Source organism: Sinocyclocheilus anshuiensis, unplaced genomic scaffold (genome assembly GCF_001515605.1).
Source record: "Sinocyclocheilus anshuiensis isolate Anshui unplaced genomic scaffold, SAMN03320099.WGS_v1.1 scaffold1154, whole genome shotgun sequence".
Classification (NCBI taxonomy): Eukaryota; Metazoa; Chordata; class Actinopteri; order Cypriniformes; family Cyprinidae; genus Sinocyclocheilus; species Sinocyclocheilus anshuiensis.
The window spans coordinates 2,123,150-2,144,982 of NW_015542345.1; the positions used below are offsets into that span (position 1 = coordinate 2,123,150).

Sequence of the window (21,833 nt, forward strand, 5' to 3'; positions counted from 1 at the left end):
TTTAATTTATTTAATTAATCTAATTTTAAACATTTATTAATATATTTATAAATATGTTTTTTTACATTTCTTTAAAAATAGTTTTACATGTTTTTTTTGTTTCTGTTGTTGTTGTTCCTCTAAAGTTTTCCCCGGACCCCCTAGCATTCCCTAGCGGCCCCTCATTTCTAGCATAAAATCTAATGTTGTTGACTTGCAGACACTGAGCTAAAATTTGCATTTGAAGAGAATTACAATAATTGAGCCTTGATGTAATGAAGGCATGAATAAGCCTCTCAGCATCAGGCCTAGAAAGAAAGGGTCTAATGCGAGAATTAAAAGTCAGCTGAGCATCAAAAGTCAACTGGGTATTGTCAACTGTAAGTTTAAAATTACGGCACTTATTAATATTAGATGGAGTGCCAGTTAATAAAATTTCAGTTTTAGAACAATTTAGCTTAGATGTATTTATGTAGTGCTGTCAAATGATTAATCGCGATTAATCGCATCCAAAATGTGTGTGTGTGTGCATATATATGATATGAGTCTTAATATGTAATACACAAATCACACTGCAAGTCACTTTCTGTTTTCTTTAATACCAATAGACATATTTCCATCCTTTTTACAGTGCTTTAATAAGTCCCTTACCTTATTTTTTAATGTTTCACATGTGCTGAACACTGGCATATTTTCATTCTCATAGTATAGTTTCCATTCCTCTCCATTTCTAGAAAAAAAGATAATTCAGTTGAACATCATCACAGTATGTATCTCTCTGCCTCCCTTTTCTCTCTGGCTGGCAAATTGTGTGTGTCTGGGACAAATCTGCAAAGCATTCGGATCTCTGTTTTGCATTAAGTTCCTCCACAGACCTTCAAAAGGCTCAGGTCTTTGGTTAAAGTTAGAGATGTGGCAATGATCTCTGGTAATTGTGGGGTGGAGGAGCTCCAGATCATCTATCTCAGAGCACCATCAAAGATCTTTCAGGATTTAAGTGTTTAAAAACATTGGCTCTCAAATTGAATGTGCTTGGAAACAGCAAACGGCAGACCTCTTTAAATACGTCTTAATTTGCGCCTGTGTGTATCCTAATTCTGTCCATGATGTACAGTGAAATGGAAACAAATACATTCCCTGTGGCTCTGTTCCACATAAAGCCTGAAGAGCATTTACTGCTTCTGTTGATGACTACTGCTACTGAAATGAGAACTGACCATTTACAGATCTGGTAGTTGGTTGGAATTGGTTTTTGCCTAAAATTATTATGGAAATACATCCAACTGCTCAGTAATTCACTTAAACTGACTATTCAAAAATGAACATATTGTGAATAATTTATGCTTTGAATGTTATATTACATAAATAATGACTGTGTTCTACTGTAGTGTATTATTACATGCATACATATTACATTGAATTATATCATGACTGGGAAACCTTTTTGCAAAGCTATTTTCTTTCTGCTAATGGCAAAAAGGCAGGCCTAGAATATTCTTGTTAACATTTTTTAATGCAAGCACTGCAATATTTAATGACCACGGTAAAAACACTCTTATTTTTCCACATTCGCATGCATTTATACAAAGTTGAAAAAAAAAATCTAATTCTAAAAATATTTAAATAATATCTTCACATACTGCCTTTGTATTAGTTATTATTTATATGTTAAGCAATTCTAACATAACATTTCTAGCTCTTTCCATCATTTTTGTATTATTTTTATAATGATAATCATCACCATGAACATCGTCATTAATTTATATAGTGGCTTTTCAAAAGTCACTGTACACACAACAACAACAAATAATCAAAATAATAATCAAAATAATACATATTTAATAATATAATGATATCTATTTACAGAAAAAAAAACAAGAAAAATATTTCTGAGAATTTGTACAAGAACAAACTGTGTGATTTAAAAAAATTATACACTGTACATGTTGGATAAATTGTACATCGTGACACCAAAAAAAAAAAAAAAAAATGCAAGGGAGGTAAAACAAAAATAATAATAAACTTACCTCATGAATTTACCTTATATAAATGAGTTTCATTTCAGGCAAATGTCCCCAGATAAATCCAAGCGCACTCCAAGTAAACATTCCGAGTACTGGTGAATTTCGGCTCAGGTCTCCATATGTAAGCAGCTGCTCTCACACACCGTCTCCTGCAGTCGGAATCTACACTTAGACAGCAATCTGGCAAAAAGCGTCCACACCTGACCAGTGTTCATGTCATAACTGTCCTAATGATGAAGAACTGTGAAAGTGACCTGTTTAAAACGGGCTCATAAGTCTTTTTCAAAACATAATTGCAAAGTTGAAATGTTATTAAGAAAAGGAGAGTAAGATCACAGGAAACATCATTTATCATTTATATAAACATCAAAGGAGAGTAAGATATACAGTAAACATAGAACATACTATTAATTTATACTAGCTGAATTTTTAAGAAATAATTACAGAATACGAAATGTCATGGAATCATGAAATATTATTTTCAAAATAACATTCCAGTGCATGTAACAGTAAAAAATACTTTTGACACATTTCTACTAATCATAATCCTTAAAACAAAGATCAATGTAACTGAGATTCCAATTTGAAATGAGATAAAGACTTTAGTAAGGTTTGTTCTTGAAACATTGCCAAGGAACATTTTAAGAATATGTATATTTTAAGACAACAAATATGCTTAAGAAAAACAGAAATTTGTAGTTACAAATTCTGAAATCATCATTCTCTCTGTATATAGCCTATTTAGTCAAATCTCTATCGCTTTAGATGTGAATTCACCTCATATTATTTTTGTAGCATTTTTACAGATAGAAATATCACTTTTATGGCATGAAATGAAAACTTAAAGTAACATCAGGGGTAAGACTTTCCTATCAAGGCTATCTGTTTATTTTTTACACAACGTGATTTTAAATGAGTAATATTTTCCTGATGTGAAAAGCTGTCATCGTGAGCTCAAGTGGTCTTTTTGAACAGCTCACACTGTAATGATTCCTTGTAATGGTTCATTTGAATGGCGTTTCTAATATTTGACTGTATAATATCTGTACTGACAGAGTGCAAATATGAGAAATGTTAGGGATGTGGAAATAAGTCTTCCCAGCGTGGGATGATTCAACTAAAATATACACGAGCAGAGCAAAGCCAGAACAAACCATCCGCTTTTACTTGTAATAGATGGATATTCGCAGTATGACGTGGCCATCAAAATCACCCCAACGTTTCAGTTAGCTGCACACGCCACAGCCTGGAAAGCTCACTGATTGCACTTTGATTGACCTAATACTCTTTTAAATATCTGCAGATCACACATGTGGAACAATGAACATTAGCGGCCATTCAAATAAGTGAGACGCAGGGCGGCACACATGGCCACTGTTTACATAGATTTGTAGTTAACGTATTTCTTTAGCATGACCACAGCGTGATCTTTTAACAATGCGATTCAAAAGCAATGATGTGTGAGTGCAAACTATTCCGGTTAGCAAGCGCCATCGGCGTCACGACCACGAACGAAAAAGCAAAGGGCGTTTCTGTTCATCTAGACATTTCACGTCGAGTCCGGTCACTTTCATGTGCGTTTCCAGTGAAAGATGATCGTCGGGTTTTTGGTCGTGTTCTGTTGAGGGTCTGGCGCTGGTGCTGTTCCCGCTGAGCCTGTGGTGGCAGTGGTTAACAGGGCGTAAAGGAGGGGGAAAGCAAAGGCTGTCGGGATTAGATGAGAAGAACTGTTGGATTGCCAGCGGGTTGCGCACTGAACTCCTGAACTCCCACTTCTCCTCACAGGGGCTGCGTTTTTTTCGCATGCCAGTCTCTGCGAGGTCAGCGAGAGGTCGTGGGGCTTTCACACATTGGCCCGTTAACGAGGCCTTCGAAGCGGGGCGAGCTGTGAGGAGACACTGGGATCCGGTCGGAGGGAACAGCAGGAGGGGGAGCGCAGACAAACCCAAACACCCCACAGGAACATCAGCACAAATTGATGCAGCATAAAGGCCGGTCCTGTGAGGAGTGATTTGGGGCGTGTAAATGCCTTCAATGTAAAGTTTCTAAAAAGGTATTTACTCCTGTCTTCAGGGTAATTTTACCTCAGTTTAGCAAGTTGGGTCGAGACTGTAATGAGTGGGGAAATAAAACAACAGGATCTTTAAACATTTAAAGTAACATTCCAAGTTCAGTACACACTCTGAAATCGCTATTTTCACAAACGATTACAAAGAAACAGCAAGGACTTTGAATTAAACATGAAATTGTTGAAATTGAAAGCAGAAAGTGTTTCTTGTAAAATGTACTACAATAATATTTGTTTTATTTACCACTTTACGGTGTAAGTTAAGCTCTCTTGTTTTCTTTTAAAAATTGAGGTGATGTTGAGGCACTTATGACACAAGTGAATGACACCAGTCTTTGGAAAATGTAAAAGCAATTATTTTATACAAGCGCTTACATTAGTCCAGATAATGCATTTAAAAGAATAATTAAAGCTGTTTTAATAATTTTTATGGGTTTTTTTTTTTTTTTAACTAAGCATGTTTTTCCACACTAAAACCATGTTAAATGCACATTGTTTTACCTTTTTTGAAGCTATTCTATTAAAATAGTATTTTAAAGAGACAGTTCACCCAAAAATTATGTCATTAATTACTCACTCTCATGTCGTTTCAAACCCGTAAGACCTTCGTTTATCTTCGGAACACAAATTAAGATATTTTTGATGACATCCGAGAGCTCTCTGACCCTCCATAGACAGCAAGGATCCTAACATGATCAAGGCACAGAAACGTAGTAAGGACATCGTTAAAATGATCCATGTGACATCAGTGGTTCAAGTGTAATTTTATAAAGCTACGAGAATAATTTTTGTGCGCAAAGAAAAACAAACATAACTACTTTATTCAACGATTTCTTCTCTTCCGGGACAGCCCTCAGCCATTATCGACCACTGATGTCACATGGACCATTTTAATTGCATCCTTATACATTTTTAGTTAGTGTAGAAAAAAAAACAAAAAAACAAAGTCAACTGTCATTTTACAATCTTTTTTTTTTAAATCAATATTTTTTTAAGGAAAAAGAGGGATGTGTGGAAATGTATATATATATATATATATTTTTTTTTTTTTTTTTTTTTTTTTTTGTGGTAATCATTATTATACCATAAAAGACATTTTGCCAGTCACATGACAGAAATATTATTGGTCCATGTGAAAACAGATCAATCGTTTATGATGAAAAATAATTTATTTTAGCCTTAATTTACTTTCATTATTTTACTTTTTACATTTTTTTTTATTAAATAGACATTTTACAAACTTTTTTTAATGAATAGGTTTTTTTCTTTAAAGAAAATAAGGGACAAGTGGTAAACAACATTAGGCCACAAACACTGTTGACAAAGCAAAAATGTATTGAACCTGAATAGTTCTTTAAATATTTTGTAGCCACTTTTATCTGAAGCAACTGAATTCAGTCTATAGATTTTTAGTATTATGCATTCCCTAGGAATTCAGCCCATGACTTTGGCAGCACTGGCACAATGTGCTATCAGGAAAACAAACACTTGAGGCTAACACACACACACACACAAACCACAGAACGCTGTATAACAGTTGTATCTCATTTCATGTTTTAATGAGGAGAGCCAAGTTGGGCTTTTTTCAATTTTTAGAAAATAAACCAATAACAATATTACAAATAATGAAATTGTTACATCATTCACAGGGTTACAGTCAAATGTACATTTTATACAGTGAAACAGGACCTCCCATCTCCGTCACAGTGGTCCAGGTGGGCAGTGCTCCATTTCGGCTCACGCGCGAGAGAGAGAGAGGTCTGCCGCCCTGTAATGAAAAGCAGGGCTGAGAGACATGGGGACGAATGCACTACTGCCTTCCTAACACCAGAGGGTGCTGCGGCCCTACAGGCACTACAGCTCTGTACGGGGAGCCATTTTCTATTCAAGAACTTCCCACCATATTTGGAGGATGCAGGCAGAAATATGGACCAATGAGAGTGAGCCAGAGCCAGCTTGTATTTACGTTCACAATCGCACATAATCATCATAATAATGGTTTTGCATTGGTATTACACTCCGGCGGTGGCTGCGAGCATATGCTGTTCACAGCTTGCAGTCACCAGCTTTCAACAAAAAGCTTTAAATGGTGCATGGGATCACATTTTTGCTTGCCAGAAGGAACATTTGCAGTTCGCATGTCCACATAACGGCAGCTTTTTGGCTATTTTCAAAAGGGTGCTGAGTATTAAAAAATGACCACATACCATCGTTCCCAGCACTTCGTATGAAAAAAAAGAGCTGTGTTGTGGTAGAAACTATGCGTTTAAGGTGATAATCCATGTGAAAAAAATAATAATAAGTGCTTAAATCACTCAGCATGACATTCTTTCACACTCTCGACGCCACGTCTCATTTGTCTGTGGTCTACGTAGTGTTCTGTGAAACAACAAATGAGAGAGGGAGACGTATGAAGTAATTAGTCCCCTACCGAGAAACAAACTTGAGCGGTTAAAGATGCAGTGGAAAAATAGAATTACATAAGACCGCCGTGATGAAATATTTCTATGTAAATACAGGTTCGCTGAAGAAAATGCGTGGCAAACGTCAAGCATGTCATAATCTTTCAACATACCAATATCTTAAAACAGAAAGGCTCATTGGTCGTTAATGTTCCTTCTGATCTCTCACTGCAAAGTGCCAGAAACTCATGTGATCATCAGCGCCAAGCTGCAAGAAAAGCGTCTTTTTGCAAATAGCGCAGGCCCGTGAAACTGTACTTATGAAACGACACATTTCATTGGAAGGAAAAGAAGATGAGGATCAGGAACACAGGATATCCCTTCAGCACTGGATTTCATTCAAAGCCCTGTTAATCCTGTGCTGTTAGGCTGATTTAAAACACGCTGTAACTTGTGGGCAGCACCTCTAAATATTGCTGAGCTACTGCCATGAGAGTCTCAACTTCTGCAGACGTACAGCAGCAATGTGTGTGTGGATCCCGGAATGTGTGCTGGAGCTTTGAGTGACAGTGATTGTCCTAGGAGGGTGAAGCAGAAGCAGTGTTATTCTGAGGAAGACGAGGGATTCAGAACCTTAGTCTCACAGTGCAGCAGTGACACTGAGAAGCCATTAAATATTGAGAGGATGTGCTGGACAGACAGGTAAAGGTGGCTGCTGGCACCATCATTGCTCAAGTTTTATGATGCGAGAACATTTCTCACTCTCAATCGGTCTCTCACCTCTCTCACTCGCTCCTTGTCCCAACCAGCTGCTGAAAGCGACTGAGGTGTCACATATGGCATTTATACCATGGAAATGGATGATTTTTATATGTATTCATTGTTTTTGTCCATAAAGAATATTTTGTCAATTGCAAAACAGAAATAACGAAAATGTATTTATTTTGCTTATCTGTTATTTTACTGTAATATATTTACACTATTTTATTTTACAATCATTTTATGCCCTGCAAGGGATAGAACATAATGTCAATTGCTTAATATTCATTTCTATTGCAGCTTGATAGCCTCACCAACATACACCATAATTCTAAATTTTGGGGTCAAGATTTATTTTTATTTATTTTTTTTAAGAAAATTATTTCTTTTATTTAGCAAGCACACATTAAATTGATAAAAAGTGACTAAAGACTAAATGTTGTGTAAACATTCTGTTCATCAAAGAATCCAGAAAAACCTATCATGTTTTACACAAAAATACACTGTTTCTGTACAGTTTTTGTAACTTTTTTTTTTTTCAAAAAATATATATTTTTTTAGTAACAAATCAGCATATTAGAATGATTTCTGAAGGATAATGTGAACTGAAGATGGTCAATATTTTTGACCAAATAAATGTAGCCTTGATGAGGTGAGCTTGAGAGACTCGTTCAAACTTTTGAATGATAATGTAACTGCATATTAAACATTGGCTGTGATTGTGCTGTGCTGAATTTTTGCTTTCAGTGTGGACGGACAAATTCCATGTTGCTGGTTAGGACAAGGTGTAAAGCCCAGATTAATTTCCTTTCTCCCTGCTGGTGATAAAAAAGTTACCAAAAAATGACTGAAATGCTGTGAGCTAAAACTTAAGGGCCATTTAGTATGTCAAGCTCTAAGGAAAGTAAAATCCTACCATCTTTCTGGACACAGAGGAAAGTAGACACGGTCGTTTCTCAAGCCTTTATCGCTATGTACAGTGGGTACGGAAAGTATTCAGACCCCCTTCAATTTTTCACTCTTTGTTATATTGCAGCCATTTGCTAAAATCATTTAAGTAAATTTTTTTAATTATTGACAGAAAAACACAGAATCGTTGACATTTTTGCAGATTTATTAAAAAAGAAAAACTGAAATATCACATGGTCCTAAGTATTCAGACCCTTTGCTGTGACACTCATATATTTAACTCAGGTGCTGTCCATTTCTTCTGATCATCCTTGAGATGGTTCTACACCTTCATTTGAGTCCAGCTGTGTTTGATTATACTGATTGGACTTGATTAGGAAAGCCACACACCTGTCTATATAAGACCTTACAGCTCACAGTGGGGTCTGAATACTTTCCGTACCCACTGTATTTCAATAGTTCACACCTGGGATGGCCTGTCTGCTGAACGTTGTGTTTCATGTCCAAACACTGAACGACAGAATCTTCATTCTAATGGAAGCATTATGTAATGGGAAGAACAGAGAACGGTCAACACCATCTGATTAGAACTTCATTAGCACTCTGAGATTCAGCCAATGGACCTTACCTACACTGAACTGACCTCACAGTACTGCATGGATTTTAACACAGATGCGTGTCAACCCTGAGGTTATGGAATAAAGCGAGCCCCTCGTCAGCTGAGAAAGAAGTATATTGTTAACCACAGTGACCGTAATGCTGGTACATGGACATACCTGCACGTGCAAACACACAAACACACTCGCTCACACACAGACACTCCAGCATGGATGAAGATGCCTCCGGCCCATTCATCTCTACGGCTGATTCTCATCTTTCAGCCAATCCTAGTATAAAACGAAAAGGCCCAAAATAAACATCGACAATAGCGACTCTCCATTCCGTTTCAACAATACATAAAAAAAATAATATGTACACTAAAATCCAACACAGTTTTGAGACAAACCTCTCTGAGGGGGGAAGTTTCTGCTTTAGAATATTATTATACAGAGTATTATTGTTCTTACATCTATGGAGGTGAAAGATCTCATCGTGGAAGTACCACACCATGGAGAACAGTGGGATGTATTTTCTGTAAAAATAAAACAAACCTATACACACTAATTTACAGCTGATATTGTTCGTGATTTTTTGTTTAAATGTCCAAATTTGAAACTCCAAATTTAAGCTTGGCCCCAATTGGTGAATGTAACCAGTTCAAAAATGTCATACAATAACAATATTCTCATATAAAACTATGCTTCACAATGAACAATCACTTCTCTGTTATGAAAATGTCCTCTAACTGCATACTTTATCAGATATTAAAACCCCTAAACACCTTATTATAAAACATCTTTTTTTTTTTTTTTAAGAAATGGTTTTGGTGGCAAAAATATTAGCATATCAACACAGTGATCTGCAAAGTGTATCAAATCCAAGCTTCCTGTGAAATCATAGTTTTGCACCACACCTGCTCCGTAGCTCCATGTGCTCCATTCCATGCACACATGCACACGCACACACACACACACACACACACACACACACACACACGGCAGGGATCCAAACATAAAAGAAGAGCGTAGATGATGTGAAGACCACACCATACATGCACTCGGGGTTCTTCTCTCTAAGCAGTTCAAGGAAAGAACATGATAAAAAATTTGTGGGGGAGAATAGCTTATGCCGTCTTTCAAGCTAAATCATCTTAGCCCATGACAAAAAGGAGGAAGAATATAAAAGATGACCCCCTCAAGTCATATACGCACACACACACGAAAGAAAATCCATCAAATGTCAATGTAGATCCATCTAATACTGAAACTGAAACTAAATGTTGGACTACATCAGGCTTGTACTGACGACCTCACAAGTGCATCTGATATGTACAGGATTAGGTACAAAGGGATGATGCTCTATTTGGCAGGCTCTTATGACATCTGTAAAATATTTATTTTTTCTCCCCCCTAGCAATGAGGAATCTGCACCACAAATTCAACACTGTGATAACTATTTTGACTTTTTTTCTCCGTTTGTCTGTTTGTTTGTGTTGATGTAGTTTAAACTGCAAAAAAGTCTCATATTTTTCTTCAAGGCAGTATTGGCTGCCAAAAGCAAGTCCCATTTCATGGTGTTCACATACTTTTCCCTCGGCTGTCAGCGAGGGGAGAGGGATTAAGGTCCCGCAGGTTGTCCCCCGTGTATCCATTGAGCAGAGAGTCAGTATTTCTATTCAATATTTTCCTAAAATATTAGAAAGAAAATCTCAGAAGCATGTATTGTGTGGTGTTTTTTTTTTTTTAATCTCCTGTTTCTTCATTGCCCTTTTAAAGGGTAGCCTTTTGATTCAGTCCACCATATTCAGTCTGCAATTTTACACCAATCTATATATTTTATATAGATTCCTTGTGTTTTCATAGCTTTAAAAATTCTTTACAAAAACTCTTTAAAAAATGAAGACTGAAAACAAAAAACAAAACAAAAATGAATAAAATGGAAGGAAAGTAAGAGGAAAAGTCAAGGGAAGTAGGGGGCGGAGCCTATTGCTGGCAGACTGATCGGTCATCCTGTGATTGGTGGCAGCTAAAGCTAAACGATCAGGTGTTGTGACCATATTTTCCAGACGCAGCTTTCCCGAGTCGAGCCCATTGGGGTGTCTGGGGGTTAATGGGGAATTCAGATAACACAGATGGAGAACGAGAGTGTTTTGGAGGAGGGGGCAGGTGGATATCCTAGGTGGTCCAGAAGGAAAATCAGGCTTAGGGTCTGTAGTGGCCGCCCCCCATCCCTTCACGTTGGCCCTCCGCCTCCTCCTCTTGTCTTCCTCCCAGTCTAACCGGGACGCGCGGTCAAACCTCTACCGATTGGATCTGGTTCATCTGGGCCCTCATCATCTGAACGCTGTTGAGGATCTTCTTCTGATGACCCGCGAGTGTCACTCCGACCCTGAGAATGTCCCTACGTACACACGAACAGAAAGAGGCAAGCTCAAACATGAGCGCTCAGAAGCAAATACCATAAAGCTGTAGTAACACATTTTTATTCACTGGCTTCATCACATGATGCCAAAGTAAACTGAGCAGGTTAATTCAAGATTGAGTAACCGGTAAATCCCTATCATCCTCTGTTTGTTGCACAATCCAAGCGTCTCTGAAACAACAACACTTCCTTTGTTTTCATGGTGTGTCTGGTTTGGTCAGGTAACAGCTGAGGTGAGGAGAGGAGAAGAATCTAAGCATACATTTCTGTGGTTCCCATTTCCACTGTGACTGGCAGTCAGCAACAAAGATGAGAAAATATACCAATATTTATTTTTGAATTTAAATCCATACAGTCTAATCATTGAGAGATAATTTCAGACTGCAATCTATAATTTATTTTGAAAAAAGACAGAGGATAATAAAGAGACTGAATAGTAGGGCTGCCCCCAAATAGTCGATTAACCATTGATCGACGAGAAGAGGCTTAATTGACCAAATTTTATTAGTCGCAGAAAAAAAATCCACAGGAAGTGGTGAGGTCACACAGTCCGTGACGGACAGATCATTAACGGCTGGTCTTTGTGGAAGTACATCGGGCAGGACATCCAAACACTCGCATATCATTCATTGACCTCAAATACGGCTTATCATCTGAAATATGCTAGTAGCAGCAACTTTAAAGGGTTAGTTCACCCAAAAATGAAAATTAGCCTGTGTTTTACTCACCCTCGAAGCATCCTAGGTGTATATGACTTTCTTCTTTCAGACGAATCCAGTCGGAGTTATATTAAAAATTGTCCTGGCTATTCCAAGCTCTATCATTGCAGTCAGCAGGTGTTGCAGTTGAACAGTCCACAAGTCGTCAAATAAAGCTCATGCATCCAAAATAAAATGTGCCTCACACGGCTCCGGGGGGTGAATAAAGGCCTTCTGTAGTGAATCCATGTGTTTTTGTAAAAACAAGATCCATATTTCAAACATAATAAACACTTTTCTCTCACTTCCGGTATCTGTCATACGCGGAAGCTGTTCCGGCGCATGTCTCTGAGATATGCTAGTCTCGCGAGTTTGTTTATAGGAGCAAAAGAAGCAAAGTTTCCTTACTTTAGCAAAGGAAAACCAGTCTCCTCTTGGGTTATATCAAAATCCTCCAACATTTTTCTTTACAAATCCTCGGTTTGTACTTCTAATTCGTGACCGGTGTTTTGTTTTGTTCTCTCTCCGCATTCGTCACTGATCACGCAACGCCGACGTCCTACGTCATCCGCTGGAACGGCTTCCACGTATGACAGATACCGGAAGTGAGAGAAAAGTGTTTATTACGTTTGAAATATGGATTTTTTTTCTTACAAAAAAACATGGATTCGCTACAGGAGGCCTTTATTCACCTCCCGGAGCCGTGTGAGGCACGTTTTATTATGGATGCACGCGCTTTATTTGACAACATGTGGACTGTTAAACTGCAACACCCGCTGACTGCAATAATAACGCTTGGAATAGCCAGGACAATTTTTAATATAACTCCGACTGGATTCGTCTGAAAGAAGAAAGTCATATACACCTAGGATGCCTCGAGGGTGAGTAAAACACAGGCTAATTTTCATTTTTGGGTGAACTAACCCTTTAAATGGGCCCTCAATCTAATGTTAACCTAGAAAAATGTAAGCTATTCAAGTGTCTGTGCGGAGTGTGGAAGCTGAATAGCGCTCACTGCAGGACAGATGGAGGCATCAGAGCGCTCACTTGCTCTTAAAATACTCCGTCATTTTTGGTCATACAGATAAGAGTAATACATCCTTCGAATATGTAAAGACTCTATGTTTATGTGTATGCACTCACAATAACAACAAAACATTGCATTAACGTTAACAAAATAATGACAGCAAGCAGGATGCGCTTTCTGCCGTCTCAGTCTTCCGTGTATACTTGCCTTACAGACATGAAAAATATATCTCTAGAGAGTGAAATTTCTACTTTCAAATGAACCAATTCAAATGGAAAGCCCTCAATCTAATGTTAACCTAGAAAAATGTAAGCTATTCAAGTGTCTGTGCGGAGTGTGGAAGCTGAATAGCGCTCACTGCAGGACAGATGGAGGCATCAGAGCGCTCACTTGCTCTTAAAATACTCCGTCATTTTTGGTCATACAGATAAGAGTAATACATCCTTCGAATATGTAAAGACTCTATGTTTATGTGTATGCACTCACAATAACAACAAAACATTGCATTAACGTTAACAAAATAATGACAGCAAGCAGGATGCGCTTTCTGCCGTCTCAGTCTTCCGTGTATACTTGCCTTACAGACATGAAAAATATATCTCTAGAGAGTGAAATTTCTACTTTCAAATGAACCAATTCAAATGGAAAACAAATATTCTCAGATTATGTCATGAAACATGTATACATCCACTATGATGAATGAAACATGCATACATCCACTACTGCGGAGATGACGAGTCAGTGTCGCCGACTTAATCTCTTAAGCGTAAAACAAAGAAAACGTCTCAGGTTACTTATGTAACCATGGTTCCCTGAGTAGGGAACGAGACACTGCGTCCTCTAGGTTCAATGTATGCTTCAGACACGGGTCACGACGAGGCGTTCCCCATAGCGACCCCTAGAGGACGCAGTTCGAAGTTCCCATGAAAGGGAACACTAGTTTATCAATAACTTATTAAAATGTTAATGCAGCCTCCTTACTGTTTTTCCCTACACATTTATAATTATTACTTTTGCTGGTGTGCTGTGGCAAGCTTTATGCGTGTGTTTGAGCATGTATTAGGCTATGTAAGCAATTAAAGGGTCATTATTATGATTGAAATGATCTATTAATAAACGTGTGATTAGTCGATTAATGCTTAAAATGAATGACTAACAGTCGACCAGAAAAATCTTTAGTCGAGGGCAACCCTACTGAATAGTACAACTACATTATCAATCAATACTGAAACTGAAACTAAATGTTGGACTACATCAGGCTTTTACTGATGACCTCACAAGTGCATCTGATATGTACAGGACGAGGTACAAAGTGATGATGCTCTATTTGGCAGGCTCTTATGACATTTGTAAAATATTTATTTTTTCTCCCCCTTAGCAATGAGGAATCTGCACCACAAATTCAACACTGTGATAACTATTTAGACTTTTTTTCTCATTTTAATGCTTAAAATGAACGACTAACAGTGAAGCAGAAAAATCTTTAGTCGAGGGCAGCCCTACTGAATAGTACAGCTACATAATCAATCACATTGAAATTGAAATTGCGATATGGCCTTGTGCATTTATCATTATACCTCAAAAGGCTGTCATTTTCAATAAATGGTAAAACTTTACAATAAAGTTCAAGTCTTTAACTCTATTTAATGATTTAGATGTTATGAACTACATTTAACAGCATTTATTAATTAAGGGTTTCTACTTTTTTCTATTTTAATACGTTTTAAAAATGTCATTTATACCTGTGATGGCAAAGCTGAATATTCAGTAGCCATTACTTCAGTCTTCAGTGTCACATGATCATCCAGAAATCACTCTAATATTTATGCATTGTTAATGTTGAAAACAATTCTGTGGCTTGACATTTTTGTGGAAACCATGATACATTTTAAAAAATTGTAATGAAAATCAATAAAATACAGCATTTATTTGAGATCTTTTGCAACATTGTGTCTTTTTGAGCAATTTAATCCATCCTTGTGGAATAAAAGTATTAAAGTATTAAAAAAGGCCCCTACTGACCCAAGCTTTTGAACTGTAGCATAATTTAATATAAAATATTATATTTTATACCATAGCGTGCAGCCCTAATAAATAGACAAAGAAACTTAGGGCAATATAGAGCAAATCTTGGTACTGACAGTCAGCGCTATTAAGAGTCAACGATCCCCTAGAGGTTCTGCTGACTCAGTGATCAAAGCGTGGCTGTTTTCCAAACTGTTCTCACTCATAGGTATAGCACTTACTCCATGGTCATCTGGGAAACAAGGTCGAAGCTGGTGAAGTTGCCATTGGCGAAGTTGTCTTTGTACTGGCCCATCTTAATAGCATCCAGCCAATCATCCACAGTGTTGAAACTAGAGAAGTCGGGCACACTGCGGTCAAGCAAGGGCAAATGCACACTGGAAGGGCAATGAGAAAGAGAGACAGATGAGTCACAATGTATGCAGTAAAAATAGCTTTTAACCACCAAGTACACACTACAATCCCCCCATAGTATACATGGTACATTCCTAAAGTACAGGTGGCTCACATTTATTTGGCATATTATAGTCAATGCAAAAAAAAAAAAAAAAAAAAAAAAAAAAATTAAATCTTGTGCATATTTTTGGCAGTTGTGACACACTTGTGAATATTGAGCTATATTATTTCTTGGGTCAATATAATTCAATCTCTGGAGAGGAAAAAAAGAAACTTCGGGAAGAATTTAAGTGCAAAATATCCTCTGCCCTGCTTAATTCGTCAAAAAAATGCAATTAATGTCCCCAGATGACAGTACTTTCTAGCAACGCTACTGTAGAGTATTAGCCTCCAGGCAAAAAGAGCTGGTGAGAAGCTTGCAAAACCCAAGCCTTTCAACCATCAGCGTGATGACAGAAGAAACTAGGCCACTTTACATTTGTCCATAAGAAACTGATGAGAGTTTTGCCCACTGTTACTTCGTCTCCCAGATTTACTATTGTTTCAAGTTTACGACTGTCTAAAGCCTTTAGTAATGTAAAGTAAAACCTAGTTGATTTTATTTACGTAGCAATTCAATGCCAAAAGAAATAACTCACAAACTTCACAGCATCAATAAAGCCCACCACAGGTATCAGAAGTAAAACCAAAACATTGACCAAAGATTGAAATCATAACAGGTCGTTTAGAAGAAGGCTGCTTAAAGACATTTCTATTCAGGTCATATTCCATTTGGTTTTGTAAACATGCCTTGAAGGATGCAAGCGAGTCGGGTCTGGCAAAAGGTCAGGCACAGAAAATTCCCCCTAATATATGAAACACACACACAAAAGGACACATGCACACAGACATACACTTCAGTGTAATGGTGAAGATGTCAGACTAATCTAAGTACTAAATATCTTAAAAAAGAAACTTCAAAGCAAGTAATAAAATAGTTTTTGTAGCCGCACATATATCATGTAACACGGATGGATCTGCACTTCTCTCCAAACAATACAGTATTATGTATGTACAACGGTTAGACTGTCATAACGTCATTATGATCCCTTGATGCTGCCACGGCATACCATAGTGTAAAGTTTCACGTCTGTGTCTATACAGCTTTCCAAAAAGGCAATGTGTCTCCATAAACTAAATACTGTAGAAACTTGTTTAAACATCTCTGTGACTTTCTACATAAATATGATTTATTGTAATGGCTATTGCGCACTACTCTGCATGAGTTAAATTATGTCAGATGAGTCAAAGTGTTAAATGCACGCCCTGTTTCAAAGCCAAGCGAGCTGCCTTGCTGTCTACAGCCTTCTAGGTAGAAGCGTAAGTGAAATGAAACCTCACTAGTGGCTGATTTGGAACGCTCTACACGACATGCACAAAAAAAAAACAGAATTTGATGTTGGCACGAGGCTCTAATAAGCATTAACAAACATAGCTCGCATATAATTTTGATGAAATATTTATATAATAATCTACATTGTGGATTTTTTTTTTCACTCAGGCTGGTGTCATAAGGTGTCTGAGAAAGCAGCGTAATATTGCTTCTAGGGCTGCAACTAATGATTATTTTTATAATCACTTCATCTGTTGATTATTTATTTGATTTGTCAGATGAAAAATATCCCAAAATAATTTAACTAAAAAAATTAATTCATTTAAAAAAAAAAAAAAACATTTTATTGTACATCCTGCCCAGTGTTGTCCTCCAAACATTGTACAATTTGAAAGCAATGAAAACAAATGTAGTGTATGTATCTATGTAGGTTATTTGTAACTGAATTTTATGTGCAAAAGGGGTTAAAATTTACCAAAATTTTACCTTTAATTGAATTTTACCATTAATTAACACTAAAAAGTTCAAAACCATAAAGAGACATCAGAAATTAATTGATTGCTATTTTCCATCTTATTGGGACTCTAATAATACAATTTCATGATATTTTTCAAAACTTGACTCTTATTTTTGATATAAATGTTTTTATCCCCCAGGATACGTTGACTGAAAACAGAACACTTGTTTGTCAATGCTTGTTACAACATGGTTGTGAACGCTTTGGAATACAGACCTACGGTTGGTCTCTTTTTAAAGAAGACACATAGCAGATTATTGCCGAAGTAAAAGCATTTAAAAAAAAAAAAAAGTATATAAAGTTATAAAAGTTTAAGTTTACAGCAAAGATAATGTAGTATACTCATTTTTTATATAAAATAAATATTTTATAAAATATGTTGCACTCTAAAATTGCTATAAAATCAAAGCCATGTGTCTAACCAAGTTATGTTCCACATTTTAAGTTGATATCACAAAAATTGTGGTTCCTTTGAGATTTTGTTTGGGCACTATACCAAAAATAACCAGTGGGTTACACCCAAACTCTATTGATTTTTTTTTATGCAGTTTTCTGTCACAAATCAATCATTTTCTGTCACAATATCACTTCTATTACAAAACAGTTACCAAATATGGAACCTTGACTGTCAGACCTTTCCAACGATATGTGTTTTGTCAAGATTACAGGAAGATTTGATTTTCTAAAACACAAGCCACAAAATCACAGTCTATATATACAGTGCCTTGAGAAAGTATTCAAACCCCTTCATTTTTTCCACTTTTTATCTACGTTGTAGATTTATGCTAAACTGCTTTAAATTACGTTTTTTTCCACATCAATCTACACTAATGACAACGCAAATAACAGGTTTTTAACATCTTTGCAAATTTATAAAAGATTGATTAAATTAAATGATTCCATTGCATAAGTATTCATACTCTTATCTGGGACAGTTACAGCAAAATGTAGCTCAGGAGTTTAGCTAAAATTTTGCTTGTAAATGTTACCACACTTTGAGTGAAGTTAACCTGTGGCAAATTCAATTAAATTGGTATGATTTGGAAAGGCACACATGTCTTAATAAAAGGTCTAACAGCTGAAAATGCATATTAGAGCAAAGACCAAGCCCTGAGCCCTGAGCCCTGAGCCCTTCTCTTTCATATCGGACAGGGTCAACCACAGGTGTCTCTCCGCCGCCACCAGTGCTGCCATAGACCTGCCAATGGCGTGGGCGGTCTCTTTGGTGGCATGTAGAGACAGATCAGTGGTTCGTCTGTGCTCTGTGATATCCTCAGACTTAATCTCCTTGCCCTCATCCAGCTCTTTCAGCAGATCGGCTTGGTAGGCCTGCAACACCGCCATGGTGTGCAAGCAAGCGCCAGCCTGACCTGCTGCCGTGTACCCCATGCCCACCAGCGCTGAGGTGGTCTGCAGCGGCTTGGAGAGCAATGCCGGAGCCTTCAAGGACGATGCCGTGTCGGGGGACAGATAGCTCGCGAGCATTGATCATTCAGCCCCGCCACGTTGGTATAATGACTGGAGGCGGGACTAAAGATACGGGCCAAGAAGGGTCTCACCCACAACCTCGACACCTCGGTGTGAAGGTTGTGGAAGAAAGGCAGGCTCCGGCGTGGAGGTCTGTGAAAGAGCTTTTTCTGAGCTTTTCTTTCAAAGAGAGCCCTCCAGGAGCGAAGCGTACGGAGGGGCAAACGCTCGCAATGCAGGCAGTCAGCTTCCTCGAGAGCTGACTCTGCGTGCTTCGCTCCCAACCAGACTCACAGACTGTGTGTATCCCCACCTGTAATGTAGCACGGGCAGGGAGGAACACACAGCCTATAATGCTGCCTGCTCTCGCCCTTGTGCTTATCCTTAGCTTTAGGCATGGCTTAATGGACAGACAACACCAAATAAGACTCACAAACAGAGAGAGAACTGACACACACACAGAGAGCTTGCTGAATGACAGAAAGCTGCCGCTGTATCCACCACACGTGCTTTTAAGCTTCCTGGTCGCTACGTCACCCCGCCCGTGACATCTCCCCCATCCATTGGACTGATTACATACGTGATTCAGAGCGTGGTCACGCTGAAGGCGTTCTCATAGCGTTTCGACACAGCTCAAGTTCCTGAAGGGGAACCAGTCCAGAGCATTCAGAACCTCAGACTGGGCAGAAGGCTCACCTTCCAACTGGACAATGACCCCAAGCACACAGCAAAAATGGCTTATAGACAACTCTGTGAATGTCCTTGAGTGGCCCAGCCAGAGCCTGGGCTTGAACCCAATCAAATATTTCTGGAGAAACCTGAAAATGTGCATCTGCCCCCATCCAACCTGACAGAGCTTGAGAGGTGAACAGGTGAGGTGAAGAATGGCAGATAATTGCCAAATGCTGATGTGCAAAGCTTGTCGCATCATACACAAAAAGATTTGATGATGTGCAAAGCTTATCGCATCATACACAAACATATTTGAGGCTGTAAAGGTGCTTCAGCTAAGTACTGAGTTAAGGGTTTGAATACTTATGCAATGTACTTATTTCAGTTTTTTTATTTTTTATAAATTTACAAAGTTGTGACAGTTCTGTTTTTGCTTTGCCATTATGGTGTATGGAGTGCAGATTGATGTGAAAAAAAAAGTAATTTAAAGCAGTTTAACATAAGGCTGCAACATAAAACGTGAAAAAAATGAATGGTTTTGAATACTTTCGCAAGGCACTTTATATGTTTTTTTTATATCTTGATTTATACCCCTAAAAAGGCAATGCATCCCCTGAGATACAAACATTTAGGGTGTATTTACACCTGTCTTGTTTGGTTCGATTGAATCGAACTCAAGTTCGTTTCCCCCCTTGGTGCAGATCCTTTGGGCAGGTGTGAATACAGCAATCACACTCTGGTGCGGACCAAACAACCGTACCGAGACCCAGCTGAAGAGGTGGTCTCGGTCCGGTTCCAAACGAACTCTGGTACAGTTGAGTGGATGAACCAATGAATGAATGACCTTAAGCACACGTGTGGTTTTGTTTACAGTTTCTGGTTCACTTGCAAAAAGGGCAGTGTGAAAGCAAACCGCACCAAACACAAAAAAAAAATCAACATTGTATTTGGTCCGGACCAAAGCAAGTGAACTAGCGGACTTTCCAGATGTGAATACACCCTTAGAGACAGATTACAAAAAATGTAAGCATTTAATTCATAAAATTTCAATGTAATAATAAGCTAATAAGCTAATGCTGAACAACAGCTTTTTAAACAGGTATGTCCCCTCCAACATTTGTAAATATGTGAAATAGATCAACTTTTATCGGAGAGTGATTTCCCACTACAGGAGGCCATGCAATTTAACTATATGCTTTAGTTTGGAACACTAAATATGACTCATGGCGTTTAGGACAACTTGAGTCATGCTTTTTCCCCCACAGTAGCTCACTCTGCATCCTCCACTGTTAGAAATAGAATTGCATTATTCACTGCTGTAAAGTGACGTTACTGACGAATGTGTGCAAACATGATCAATCGATAATCAAATTCGTTGTCGATTAGATATACTTATTAATAGTTATTAACTATTAGTTGTTGCAGCCGTAGCTGTTTCCCACCTTTTTCAACACCCTTCACATAAAATGTTGTCTACTAGGTTTTACATCCACTGACTCTGATCATCCAGGCAAACTGCACTCTGTTTTCCAACTCACCCTGATGAGAGTGGAGTCATGGCCTTCAGGCTGTTAGGGTTACGGATCATCTTGTCCAGGTTGTTTACAATCTGGCTGAACTTGGGCCGGTTGTTGCGGTCTTTCTGCCAGCAGTCCAGCATGAGCTGATGGAGGGCACTGGGGCAGTCCATGGGAGGGGGCAGCCGGTAGTCTTGCTCAATGGCGTTGATGACCTGCAGAGGGAGACACAGATCTGTGAGGGTCTATAGATGGTTATTAAAAGGGGCGGAGAAAGATACGCTTGTTGCATCCCAAGTATATTAAAAGTTTCAGTGACAGGTGACAAACGATAGCAGGAAAGAGGGAGAGATGGCTTCGGGAAATGACAAGCCAGATTTGAACTCAGGATTCCTGTATAAGCAGCACCATGTCACATGCCAGCCACACTATTTAAACTATTCGACAACATAACATCTGTAAATAGTGTGTGTTAGTCTGTGGGCAACAAAATGTGTAACATTATAAAATAATCTAATTTCTGTCAGGACCACTATCGTCAAAGATGATTGACAATTAGCATACAGTTTGGATTGGCGGTATGGTTCCATTCTGGGCAAGAACTCCCTGCGCATCCATGCAGCCTAGTATGGATGAGAGCAGGGAGAGCAGCGATAACCCCCCAGGGTAAACAGAACAGAACCAACATAAATGTATGCAGATATCGTTAAAGTTCAAAAATGTTATGTACACATTTTAGAATTAGTCTGATTCAAAGGAGAATCAGAAGGCTGAATCCTGACTGACAGAGGAGGAGTTGGGGATGGAGGAGGGTAATTAGCTATTGAGCAATGCGAAAACTGTTGATACTACTGTGGGACCTTATATATGAATGCTTAGATAGGTGTCGTATTCCCATAGGTTGATGGGGATCAGCTGAGAGTCAGCTGATGCGAGCTTGACTAACGTGACCTGCCAGAACTAACGCTACGCTAGATTTT

At 38.2% G+C, this 21,833-nt stretch overlaps 1 protein-coding gene and 1 long non-coding RNA gene across 2 annotated transcripts in view; both read right to left on the minus strand.

Annotated features, from left to right (window-relative positions):
• The window catches only part of LOC107691334 (uncharacterized), a 6,681-nt gene extending 4,524 nt beyond the window's left edge, over nt 1–2,157 (minus strand). Inside the window, exons 1-2 of the long non-coding RNA XR_001634531.1 lie at nt 2,020–2,157; nt 631–709 (exon numbers count right to left, since the gene is read on the minus strand). This is a non-coding gene — a long non-coding RNA (uncharacterized LOC107691334). The remainder of the gene's footprint in view (nt 1–630; nt 710–2,019) is intronic.
• A 6,436-nt stretch (nt 2,158–8,593) lies between these two features.
• LOC107691322 (ephrin type-B receptor 2) overlaps nt 8,594–21,833 on the minus strand; it is a 170,916-nt gene continuing 157,676 nt past the window's right edge. Inside the window, exons 14-16 of the mRNA XM_016489871.1 lie at nt 20,875–21,068; nt 15,134–15,289; nt 8,594–11,141 (exon numbers count right to left, since the gene is read on the minus strand). Of these exons, the coding sequence (XP_016345357.1) occupies nt 11,033–11,141; nt 15,134–15,289; nt 20,875–21,068 (459 nt within the window). The 3' untranslated portion in view covers nt 8,594–11,032. The remainder of the gene's footprint in view (nt 11,142–15,133; nt 15,290–20,874; nt 21,069–21,833) is intronic.